The 12,790-nt window shown below is 41.5% G+C and overlaps 2 protein-coding genes across 2 annotated transcripts; both read right to left on the bottom strand.

Moving 5' to 3' along the window:
• Positions 1–238: 238 nt before the first annotated feature.
• On the bottom strand, positions 239–4,868 carry LOC120784103 (gamma-enolase-like). The gene is made up of 13 exons (XM_040117585.1): positions 4,757–4,868; positions 4,226–4,311; positions 3,893–3,988; positions 3,673–3,731; positions 3,513–3,582; positions 3,259–3,392; positions 2,941–3,163; positions 2,670–2,867; positions 1,949–2,025; positions 1,361–1,485; positions 1,140–1,248; positions 504–562; positions 239–308 (listed from the first exon to the last, which is right to left on the bottom strand). The coding sequence occupies exons 2-13, from the start codon at positions 4,308–4,310 to the stop codon at positions 239–241; spliced, it is 1,305 nt and encodes a 434-aa protein (XP_039973519.1). The 5' UTR covers position 4,311; positions 4,757–4,868.
• Positions 4,869–6,461: 1,593 nt separating this feature from the next.
• Positions 6,462–11,878, bottom strand: mlf2 (myeloid leukemia factor 2). Its single transcript, XM_040117627.1, has 8 exons — positions 11,550–11,878; positions 9,306–9,414; positions 9,146–9,181; positions 8,482–8,535; positions 8,236–8,364; positions 7,765–7,924; positions 7,309–7,524; positions 6,462–6,694 (listed from the first exon to the last, which is right to left on the bottom strand). Exons 1-7 carry the CDS (start codon positions 11,591–11,593, stop codon positions 7,313–7,315), a joined length of 744 nt encoding a protein of 247 aa, XP_039973561.1. The 5' UTR covers positions 11,594–11,878; the 3' UTR covers positions 6,462–6,694; positions 7,309–7,312.
• Positions 11,879–12,790: the final 912 nt, after the last annotated feature.

The following is a 12,790-nucleotide window of genomic DNA, read 5'->3' as shown; positions in this document are numbered from 1 at the left end:
GTGGTCAATAAAGTCAATCACTTGCTGAAGCGTAAGTTCAATATACTGTAACTACAGTGCATTATTTATGTGTTTTAGTTATTTGAAAACTAATTAGTCTTAAATGTGTCTTAGCGTGTTTAGAGCCTTGCTAAATACAGGTGAGGCATTATCTCATTATTATGTATCTGTCAGGGAAGTATAACATGATTTGTATGTATTTTGCTTTTTTGTGCGACACCGCCTTCAGCATTGGCGCTCAAAGGGCACTGGGGTTGCGAAAGTTGTGTCCAGCATAGCGGGCCTGGTCACCCAGCTCTTCCTCGATCCTGAGAGGAAGTGAGGAGGTGAGGAAGAAAATGGAGAGAAATGTAGAGCAGGCAGAAGAATGTGGAATATGACAGCAGCAGACGAAAGAATGAAGGAAAAACAAGAAGAATGCAGCGGCATAAGTGCTTTAAGTGATATTAAAGTCTTTCTATAAATGTAAATACACATATAGGATAAAAAGTATAAATTTCCACCTCATGAGCTGGTTGTATTTGGCCAGACGTTCTGATCGACAGGGAGCTCCAGTCTTGATCTGAAGAAGGCAAAAATACCAAGACTCAGAAAAGGGATACAGATACGGCTGCATTTTCACTAACACTTGGTATTTGGACAACAACTGAAGCAACAGTTATTTTCACTATCAAGTGATCTTTTGATAAGCTTTTTTTGGTAAATTGCTCAGTCTGTAAAATGTAATAAATCATGGCAAATACCCCTTAAGCAAACCAAAAGTGAATCAAGCTTCAGAAATAAGTTGTTATCAGAAAAAGTTTTGGTATGTTTTTCTTGACATTCAATTAATTAATATAACTGATTTTTGGTGATTTGCCGACTGATTAATCAACTTATTATTTCAGGACTCCAAACACCTCAGTAATACAGTACATGGTTATTTACTGACGTTGTTTATATTGCTTACATTGTTTGCCCTCCCCTTCTGATTATCATATTACCTTACATTTGAGCTGCAATTGCACTGTTGCACGATGTATTATTGTTGTTTCGTACTGGCTTCTTTCCAGACTACTATTGCACTGTCATGTTGCTGCATTGTTTAATTTTGTGTTGTCTGTAGAAGTAGAGTAGTGTTGTGTTCGTGTGTGTGTTACCTGTCCAGTGCAGAGACCAACCACCAGGTCAGCTATAAAAGTGTCCTCGGTTTCTCCTGAGCGGTGGCTCACCATCACACCCCAGCCATTCTCCTGGGCCAGCTTACACCTGACAGATAGGGAGGCAGGCGCCACGTAAATAGTATAAATACGATGCAAGTACACAAATGCCGGCGCGTGCACACACGTGTTTCTGCGTCAAACACACAAAATCAACTCACGCCTTGATGGCCTCTGTGACAGAACCAATCTGGTTGACTTTAAGCAGCAGGCAGTTGCAGGCCTTTTCCTCTACGGCTCGTTGAATCCTGCGCGGGTTAGTGACCGTCAGATCGTCACCAACCACCTCTCCAGCACAGTTACAGACAGATTTAGGTGAATTTTGTTAGTCACAGGAACAGTATCACTTGTATTCAGGACAGGAAGTATTAACATCCATTGTCACTCTACCTATGTAAATCCCGTTCTATTCCTCTGACACAACAGTAATATTAAAGGGGAACTCCACCAGTTTTACACATGAAACTCAGCCTGCATTACAAACCCAGGGCATGGAGTTGGGTGACATGGGTGTTTACCAGGCAAGGAGAGTCAATGAAACATGCTATTGAGTTTCATTACGGACATCGCAGAATCCAGCATTTTGAAGACATACAAGTAACTACAAACCAGGATACCTCTACCTCTACGGCATCCATTTTGACCGTTTTCAAGGATGGAAGTGCAATACTCAATTGCTGGACGACCTATTTAAGGACCATCTGAACTAATCCACTTCCAGGTAACAAGGACATATTGTGATCATTTACCTGGATGCCCACTGAGGCTGTGAACTGTGACCAAGCAGGCCAGTCGTCCTGGTCAAAGGGATCTTCAATAGACACAACTGAAGGGAAGGGAGATAGGTAGGATCATTTAAAATGTAAAATTGTAGCTTACTTTTAGAACCCCTCATTTTTTCTATCTCTCACCTACAAGCCAATGAGACTAGAGCCGGTTTCTAATAAGGGCACTAATGGGAGTAATGTCTTTAAATGAATTCACATTACAAACAGATGCAGACACGCACTTGCCCAGACAAGCAGGAAGCACACCATTGACAGGGTAAAGAGCCACATCAGAGTAGGTCCCTATTTGCCAAATGTGCACTGTAGCGCATAATTAAAACCTCTTTAACATGCCCAAGTGTCAGGAGGAGAGACCAGGCTGTGGAAAGCTTTCTTTTTCTCCGTTACTCCCCCTCTTTCTCTATCTAGGAGGTGATGAAAGAAATATGGCACTTGTAGAAATATGATAAATAGGCTGGGGTGTCCATTTGTCTGATAGCAGCTATTAACACTGCCACTGTTTTTCCATGAACCCTGAGGCTCAGTGATCTGTGGAAATCAATAAACTCCCATAACTGTAATGGTCTGTACTGAATGGGAGTTAACCACATCATGTTCTCCAGGTCGCCATAAAAACTAAGCACTCCTGATATGTCTTTGACCCATGTCGGTGGTGAAATTACACACGCATCAGAGTATACACCTGGATAGTTGCTAATGAAGCCCTGGTAGATGCTGGCCAGCTCCTCAGCACTGATGTTGCGGGCGACGTTGGGCGGAGACTTGAAGTCCAGGTCGTACTTGCCCTCAATGAAAAACTCTGAGGCAGCAACATCCATCCCTATCACCACTTTGTCTGTGAAGCCCGCTTTCTCTATGGCTGTCTTGATCAGCTCCAGGGCTGGCGGAGAGACACAGGAATAAGTATAATATCATCTAGGGGATTTTTTAAAAAATGTAGTATTTGTGCTTACCTTCACTGTTCTCCTGTATATTTGGGGCAAACCCTCCCTCATCTCCCACATTTGTAGCATCCTGACCATACTTCTCCTTGATGACACCTCTCAGTGTCTGGTATAGCTCAGCCCCTACACGCAATGCATCACGGAAAGACTCCGCCCCGACAGGAAGTACCATGAACTCCTGCATAGCCAGTCTGTTTCCAGCATGGGAGCCCCCGTTGATCACATTAAATGCCTGAGTTTGGGGCAGATGAGGGAGGAAAATGTATTTGGGGTTTTGTGTCTGGATGAATTTCATTTGTGCGCAAATTAAAAAATGGACAGACTCACAGGAACTGGCAGGACCAGTTCTCCGTTCCCTGCTAGATCAGCAATGTGACGATACAAGGGGACGCCTTTCTCTGCTGCACCAGCTTTGCATATGGCCAGTGATACTCCCAGGATGGCATTGGCCCCAAACTTAGCTGAAAGAAACATAGATGGAGTCACACGGCACATGGATGTACTCGCTAATCACTGGAGTAGAAACATGTTATTACACATTTATATGGGATCACTGTACATGACATGTGAACAAAGCTTACATTTGTTGTCAGTGCCATCCATTTCAATCATCATGTTGTCTAGTTTCTCTTGCTCCAAAACACTGATTCCCTGAAACAAAACAGCCAGACTTCATCATTTTAATCATGCTTTTCCTCCCACTCTTTTCTAGATTTTAACTAGTTTTGCACTCCCACTCACCGACTGGACAAGGGCAGGTCCAAGGGTGTCATTAATGTGACCAACAGCCTTTGTTACACCTGAGACAGCAGGGCAGAAGGACATATGTGGAGCGTCGACTTTCATGTCACAAAACCACAAAAGAGAAAGTGCAAAAGAAGAGACAGGCGGGGCAGGCAAAGGAGAGAATGGGACACTGGAAAGAGGAGAACAGAGGATGCATCTTGTTTTAAGTGTTCACCTTTGCCCTTGTAGCGAGTCTTGTCTCCATCTCGGAGCTCCAGAGCCTCGTAGATGCCGGTGGACGCACCGCTGGGCACAGCAGCCCTGAACAGACCTGGAATGGAGACGGAGGATTGGCGGGTGGAGGGAGAGGCATTTGCGTAGGGGTGAAAGGTTGAGGAGGAGGCCAGAGGGGTAGAAAAGGAAAAAGCTGACTTTGGTGTGAAAATCTTGTGATTATTTGAGGTTTAGTTTAGACAAATAAACTGCAAAGCCAATAAATAGACACAGACAGTTGAACAAATATGTGAGTACTGCTTTTTAATGTTTTTTTTAATGTTTTTTTTTAAACCTTTGTCTGTATGCAGATCTACTTCCACAGTGGGGTTTCCTCTGGAGTCCAGGATCTCCCTGGCAACAATATTCACTATGGACATCCTGTCAAAAAAAAAGGAACATTTACCTATTTAACCATTTGTGCTGCGTTACAGTTTCGTGCTTGTACATAAAATTATACACCCATTCTCGTCTTGATTAGAAAAGGATGAGCATGAGCAAGCGAAGCCGAGTACAAACAGACAGATGCGTATGAAAATAATCCCTAACATATCAAAAGCAAGTGTCAAAAGAACATTTAATTACAGCAAATAGCTGCGTTGAAGCGTCTCAATTTCACATCAGTCACAAGGACCTAACACTCTCTTCCTCTTCCTCACTCGCACACACACTGTGATGATAGTGACGCAGCCTTAGGGATGGAAAGCTGTGGAAAAGATGCTCCCTGGGAATATGCTGGCACACAAACACACACACAAACACACAAACACACACACACACACACACACAGAGAAAGAAGCATAAATCAAAAGCTTATAATGCATACCTATTTATGAATCTACTGTCAACCTGTTCCGGACCACAAGCCAGTTCAATTTCTCTGCTGTTTCAGTCAGTGACTGAGAATATGGACCAATGGAGAGATGAGGTGGTGAGAAAACACAGAGCAGGGGGAGAGAAGGAGGAGGAGGAGGAGGTGGTGGGAGGCTTGGAGTGATGAAGGGAAGAAAGAAATAGATCAATCTTTTTAAATGTTACCTGCAGCGCGTTTGAAGCCTGGTGGAGAAAGTGAGCGAATGTGGGCGAATGAGAGAGAGAGAGAGGTAGAGGGACGGGGAGGTGGATGAAAGGGGTGAAAACGTATGACACACGGGGGGGAGGGGGAGCGTGTGAGTCATTGGAAGATGCAGTGAGGAGGGGAGGGAACGAAACTGGAAAAAAAGGAGGAGGATAGAGGGATAGAGCAGAATAGCAAGGGTCACATTTACTTATTGTTTTTGAAAAGTGCAGGAAAATAATGATACGATTTAGACTACAGCCTTTCTCTGTTTCAACCTATGCTTTCAACATTGTCTTCCTGACTCCTTACAAGTCCTTTCATTTTTTTTGATTCTGCTTGCTGTGTGGACATCTGCTCATCTGCGATCTAACTACAGTAGCACTCTGACATGTGAGCAAATATTATCCCAGCAAACTGCTAAGAAGATGTAATTTGTGGTTGCTCTCAAATCCAGGCAGTGCTGTTATCCTACTGAAAAGCCAGGGTTTGTTTTGAACTGAAACAAACATCTGTACACTTTGGATTGGGATGACAGGCAGGCGATATCAAAACAAAGAAATGATGAGGAGGACACATCGCAGCAAAGACAGAAGCACAAAACGAGCAGCCTTGTCGGGGAACTTTGAGCACTAATGATGGGGATTAAAGCAGACAAGAAGACAGGTAGACAGATGTGAGGAGCAGAACATGCTGATGGGGCGATGTGCATTTAAAAATAGTTGTGGATGTAATTAAAGATACAGCGAGCACAGGAGAAGGCAGGCAGGGAGCCCGCTATGGGAGTAATTTGTCAAAACAGAATGGTTTTTCATTGGCTGCTCCACTTTGTGTGCTCCATCTGGATGTCACATGACCCGCAGACATGGTGGCCCAGGGAAGACAGAACATACAAACACATGCACGTACAGTAGAGCGAAAAAATGCACGGCTGATTTGTCTGTTCAAAAGAACTGCAGCAACGCAGTCACAGATTTACACACTCAAAGAACCAAGAACTGTCAGTACATTTGATGAGGGAGCACGGCTTAAAAAAGAAACATAGATTTACAAATTTAGTTGCAAATATTCATGGCTTTGAAGGTGTATGTTGTGGAATTGGTTTTAAAAAAAAAAAAAAAAAACAGTCCATACTATAAAACATGCTATCTCAAACACAACCACAACAGAGACAAATTTTGCAATTATCTAACAATGTTTAATGAACTTTTATTTAGTTAGATTAATTAGTTAACAGTATACAATTCAATTCACCGACACACTAGTGTCTTCACAAACATAAAATGGACTGTACAGCAGATGTACTGTATACTGTAGCACTTTAGTGCAGTGGGCAAAAACACATGTCAAGTTTTGAGAATGACTATATATAAAGTGAGTGTAGTTATACCCATGCTCGCACAAGGGTTCCACTTTGTGTGTGTGTGTGTGTGTGTGTGTGTGTGTGTGTGTGTGTGTGTGTGCGTGTGTGTGTTTTGTATGTAACAGTAGAGAAGTTGAACTGTAAATGTAACTATCAAGTGAGTGGGGTTTTGTTATGTGTATGTGTGTCTAATATTTTGTTTATGTATAGACAGTCCAGTCATATCAAACATTTACAACGGGCAGTTGTGATGATCATCAACTTCCGTCTTCAGCGTGGTTCACAGCATCGGGGAAATCTTCCCTCAACTCCATTCCATCTGGTCACCTCATCAGATGTGATCCCTGCAGGGACACGGTTTTTTTTATTACGGCAAATTACAAATGACAGAAAGGCAGATGGAATCAGAAGAGCGTTCATGGAACAACTGAGGATTCTGTTTTACCCCACAATGAACCATGGTTGTCAATCCAATATGGTGGCCCTACATGGCACTTTGAGACACGTCCAACAACAGCCGATGGCACTGCTGTTACAACCCTTATCTACAAGTTGTTCTAACCATTAGAGCAGTAAAGATGGATGTCACAAGTTAATGACATGCAAATTTTCTTCTCTTGCATTCATCACACAATTTGACATGCCTCAAAACTTATACCGTTCAGTGCGATACAGTTTATCAGACCATCTCACACACTGTAACGTGCAGTAAACCTGCAGGATCACTGTTATTGTACAGTGTACAGGAGCCTTAAAGTGCAAGCAAAAAAAAAAAAAAAAAAAAAAAAATCGCTGTTGTTATTTCATGTGCTTGTTTTCAGGGTAAACACTGAGGAGCATTATCAGTATTTCACATTTCTGTACTTCAATTTCTTGTTACCAGTCAGCCTCCATATTGTATATCCCAATATGATATAATATACGATTAGGTCAACTTGGCCTATAATATCTCTCTTACCTTCTCACCAGTCGTAACGTGGGCGGGTGTGGGGCTGACGGTGTCTGGGGGACTCATGCCGATGACCTGGTGGGGGAGTTGAGCTAGGAGGGGCAGGAAGAGCCAGCTGCTGGCCTCCTGCCCGTCGATCTCGGCCGTAGTCAAGTCCCCGGGCGTTTGGGGGAACGTATCTTCCTGCCTCCCTCCTCCACTCCTCATCAAACGCTGCAGCCTCACCTAGCAGGGACCGAGGGGAGGTTGGTAAGTAACACATAAAACACATATCCCATGTAGTTGCGACATTATTAACCTTTAAATAAATAACATTACTTTTGTTTCTTGTCAAGTTGGTAAATTTCTTGTTCTTCCTTTGTGTTAGCCCCCAAGAATATGAAATTACTTCTCTTTGATATGTAAAGTTTAGCTAAGAATAGCTGAGACAATCATAAAGTTATCTTTTCTGCCCCAATGACTCACTCTCATCGAGGTTAATGAAGTCTTGCCGTTCTTCACGGTCTCCTGTGCGGCGATTTCGTGAACGCTCCATTATGTGTGCACGAGCCCCAATGTGGTGGCCGATGGCAAGACGCTCAAAACCGCTCTCGCTGTCCCTCATTGACTGCCGCGTCTCACGGATCTGAGGTGAAAAGTGACAGGAAACTCAGTTTCCTAAAACAAGCAGGTTGCTCTGCACTCTGCATGAACTCGGTCTGAAATGTTTGTATGACAACTATGATATTTATACTGTACATGATCTATTTATTGTCACTACAAGTACTCATCATTTAATGTGTTAATGACACCAGAAAGCCAAATGCATGCCTGGACTAACAAAGCTTGACGTGTCAACGGGAAAAGTAATCAGGTCTTCTTATATTGCACTAAAAAGCCCTCCCTACCTGTGCCATTAGCATTTTAACACTTATGAGTTATTTAAGTTATTCTCACCCCTCCAGGGCCTGTTCTCGTTGCACTGGTCTGCTGGTAAACTTTAGGAGCCCCTGGGTCTGACGAAGAGTAGGAGATCACTGTTGAAGAGGAAAACGTCTGACAGTTTGGCGTACCAGACATTCTTTCCTAGAAGAAAATAAAAACAAATGAGAGGGTGAGATTGAGTACTGTTGAGATACAGGTGTCAGTTACGAGGGTAATTTCTTTCTGTTTATTTGAAACTGGTTGACAGAACTCACTCACCATGTTTTCCATCATTTCTCCCATCATGCCAAACATATCCATGAATCCACCACCCTGAGAAAATAAATTAAATGAGATCTTTTAAATTCTCATTTGACACATCAAGTACAAACTGAGAGGTATACCTCTAAAAAACTGGCAAAGTGATAGTTGTCTCTCTTGAAATATGCACCACTAGTGTCATCCTTAGAGCCCCATGACCTTACTATCGGGGTAAAGTGGGGGGGCTTTTTAGTGGGAAAACACTATTTTCATGTGAGTTTTTAATTCCATTCTTGAGTGAAAAAGTATAAACAATGGGTTTCCTGTAAATTAGGTGAGAAGAGACAATTACGGATTGTGTACTTCACCTCACCTCATCGTCCACATACTTTTTACTACAAATTCAGGGAAAACCAACTTCATCTGAAACGTTATCTGAACCCTACAAGGGGCCTATATTAATTCCTTACTCTTGCCCTATTAATCATAACTCATATTATCTGTACACTGCTTTTCAAACAATACTATGCTTCTCACCTTTAGCTTGGTAGACTTTTTATGGACAGTGACTTGGTTGTCTCCATAGTAGTCTCTCCTTGGTAAGCTCCATTATCAATGAAATGTGTGGAAACATGACTACTTTCTGCAGTTATAGAGGGACGTCAAAGAAATAACTACTCACCATTCCCATCATGCCAAAGGGGGTCAGTGGACCAGCCTAGAACAAAAATGTGTATGTAGGTTATTGTAAAATAAAAAAGGTATCAATCAATAAAATAATTAGATTAATGTGAACAACACAGAAAATCAAAGTACAATCCATCAACAAAGCAACAGGTTACCTGTCTACGTGGTGCACGATGTGGCTGTATTTGGGGGGCAAGAGCAAAAGGGTCCATACCAAAAGGTCCAAACAGACTCATCTGCTGCCTGTGAGCTGCAAATGGATCCCTAGAAGAAATTAGACAAATTATAACCTTATGTGATTTTTTTGTGTGAACTGACTGAGTGTAGCTATTTGAACTACATTCACATACTATAGGTAAAGGAAAGCTGAAAATAATACAGAAAGGGAAGTTTGTGCAATTTATCAAGGACAGTATGTGACAGCTCACTTGGACAAGTGGTTTCAGGCCCCAAGGACTTAGGAGCCCAGTAATAAATAGGTTACCACACCATTATTTAAATTTGAGTATAGGATACTTTTGGTGTTGTTTTGTTTTCAGAGGCATGGAAGGAATTTCAAAATGACTCCTGTACAATGCCCTTTGTGACCTTATCAACAATTATTTTGAAAGGATGAAACTATGATTTCTAACTCTGAGAATGCTCACACAGAAAGGTGTAGACCAGTGTGAGCTTCAAAGCAAGTCCCCCAAAATGAAAACACAATACGTCGCACAACTGTTGTCTAATACACCATGCTTTATTTCAGCTACCTTGGCTTCATCACGGTAAAAGGCAATAAGTCGAGGATGTGGCTTAAATGATTAGTCAATTTACTGATTAGTCGGCTGACACAAAATTGATGAACAACAATTTAGATAACTGATTACTTATTGAAATCATTTATCAAGCCAAATATTATTTTGTTCCAGCCTCTCAAATGAGTGGATCGACTAGTTCTCTCAGATTTTTGTCTCTTTGGGTTGTGAACTGTTGGGCAGACAAAAGAAGCAATTTCAAGAGGACAACTTAAACTTGTGGAAATTGCAATGGCCATTTATCACTAGATACTGACTGACAATAGAACAAATAATTACCTGAATTATCAAACAATAACTTCCAGATTAATCAGTTCTAAAAAATAATGCTCAATTGCAGCCCTAGTCGCGAAAATCTCCTGTAACCCAGTCTGCATATGGAACCATCCAGTGTAATATCCTGAATCAATGTTGTGAAACACTAATCTTAAATTTAATTCTCTTTTTGTTTTAAAATTATAAACACTTATGCTTCTTATGGTTTGGCAGATGGTGACAACACTACAAGGACCCATTGGTCCCCAAACTAGGACCAACAAAAGTTTATTAGAATTGAATTATTTAAAAGTAAAAATAAGCTTTTTTGTGTGTAATATAAAAGAGAAAAGGTCTATAAGGAAGATTAACTTCACCCCTGTAAATCAGCTCTTATGGATGAAGGTGCTTTAGATGATTTAGATTCTTATCCATCACACGATACCATCAGGGAGTCATCTGATGGGACCCAAATTCATTCTGCAACATGACACCAAGCCAAAACATACAGCCAGAGTAATAAAGAAATATCTTCAGTGACAAGAAGAGAGAGGAGTGCTGAAACAGATGGTCTGGTCCCCACAGAGCACAGATCTCAACATCACGGAGTCAGTCTGATAGTGCATGAAGAGACAGAAGACACTGAGACAGCCTACGGCCACCGAGGAACTATGGCAAGTTCTCCCAGATGTTTGAACCAACTTACCTGCCAAATGCCCTGAAAAACTGTATACATGTGTACTTAGGAGAATTGGTGCCGTATTAAGGGGCAAAGTGTGGTCACACCAAATATTACTGCGCTTTATAAGAAGTCAACTAAAAAATAAAAACGATTAATAGCATTATATTGGAAAACATCCTTCCTTTACTTTTAGTGGCTAAAACCTTTCAACAGTACTGCACTGTCTGTAGTATTTATTTAAGGTTAGAGTGAACTAAAGCAATGTTCACTTCCATGCATTTGCCATATAGGGGGGATGCTCTTATGTAAAGACCAGAAAACTGCCGTTAATTAAATCTGAGAAAGCTTTAACGTGGCTACAACGAACGTGATACCAGCTGTAAGGTTATTTGGGAAACAACGGGATGCTATACGAGTAGTGACCATGTGGTATTTTATCCACTGATCGATTAACCAAATGCTGCTGAGCTCTGACAGCTTTTTTTGTTATTGTCTGTCCAATATGGTGGACCACCGTAGGCCCCCACAGCTGGCTAGAGTAACGATATGTACCTGTTTTAAGCTACCAGAAAAAAATATATAACTTAGCGTGCCAAGATGCGCGATTTGTAAAACGCAGAGAGTTAACAGCGTTTAAATACAATTGAATAAAAGTCAGTACTTACATCATGAAGGGGTCGTCATCAACGTCATTCAAGAATCGAAACATGCTAGGTGATTTAACTCAGCTGGCTGATGCTAGCCAGCTAGCTAGGTAAACAGTCGTGTTTTTCAAGGATGAAACAGAATAACGGACTCAAAACTCTGGTCAGGCTGAAAAGGAGGACCTTTAACTAGCTGCGTCACGGAAATACTAAATCCCCGTTAGTGTTTACTAAAACGACAGATAGATCAGAGTCTCAGTAGATAGTAAATTCCAGAAACCTGGACAAAACATGAAAACGGAAGTCAGTCCTCTGACAAAGAGAAGCAACACTGCTATCAAGTTAGCATCAGAGCGAACAGCTCTGACTTCCGGCAGCTTTATTTTTCAAAATAAAATATTTCCCTATAGGTTTTCATAAAAAACTTCTTTCATAATGTCATGATTTAGAGTATGAAATAGCGCCTTTTTTTTTTTTTTTTTACCCAGTTTTTATTTAAATTTAAGCAGTTAAAGTCCATGAATAACTTGAAATGGTACAAAATTAAGCCGTAAACTGCCAAAGGTAAAATGAAAAAAAAAAACAACCAAAAGTTTGGGTCACCAAAAACTGAAAACAGGCCTCTTTCAGGGATTAAGAAATTGGCCAACGTAAAGCTTTTCTGCAAGGGGAGTAAATGGAGACTTGAAAGCTAATGCAAACTATTCCTACAGGTGGCCCAAACTTTTTTTGATTACACAGTGTTGCACAATATAGAGCTAGTTAAGGATAAACTGGACAGAAGATGAAAGAAAAGCAACCTGCAACTGCAACATATTTATGGGAACTTCTGGAACAGTGTTGGAACGAACTCTCTAAGCAATGTTTCGTTTTCATCGTAGAAAGAACATCATGAGAGTTTTTGGTTGGTCTGGTTGCTGAATGAGTCGAAAATGTAGATTAAAATTGGGATTTAAGATTCCATGATTCCTTTTTTCTTTATTAATTGCATTCGAGAGTCACACCAGCTCGGACTTCGCCCGGGAACAAGGCATAAGGCACAACAAGGCACATCAGGAAGATGGCCCCCAAAGATGAACTGCTAAGTGAATACCTCAGGCAGCAGAATCCCGATGATGAGGAAGAGGAGTAGGAACCACCATGGGGGGACAAGCGCCTACACGGCATGTAACACCAACAGATAGAAGAAGTGGCTGATATCAAGAAATCCTACCAGTGGCTCGAAAACGACTGAAGGACAGCACAGAAGCAATAATCATGGC

Source organism: Xiphias gladius, chromosome 22, assembly GCF_016859285.1.
Source record: "Xiphias gladius isolate SHS-SW01 ecotype Sanya breed wild chromosome 22, ASM1685928v1, whole genome shotgun sequence".
Lineage (NCBI taxonomy): Eukaryota > Metazoa > Chordata > Actinopteri > Istiophoriformes > Xiphiidae > Xiphias > Xiphias gladius.
Note: the sequence above shows the minus strand (reverse complement) of the source record. Positions and strands in the feature narration are given on the sequence as shown.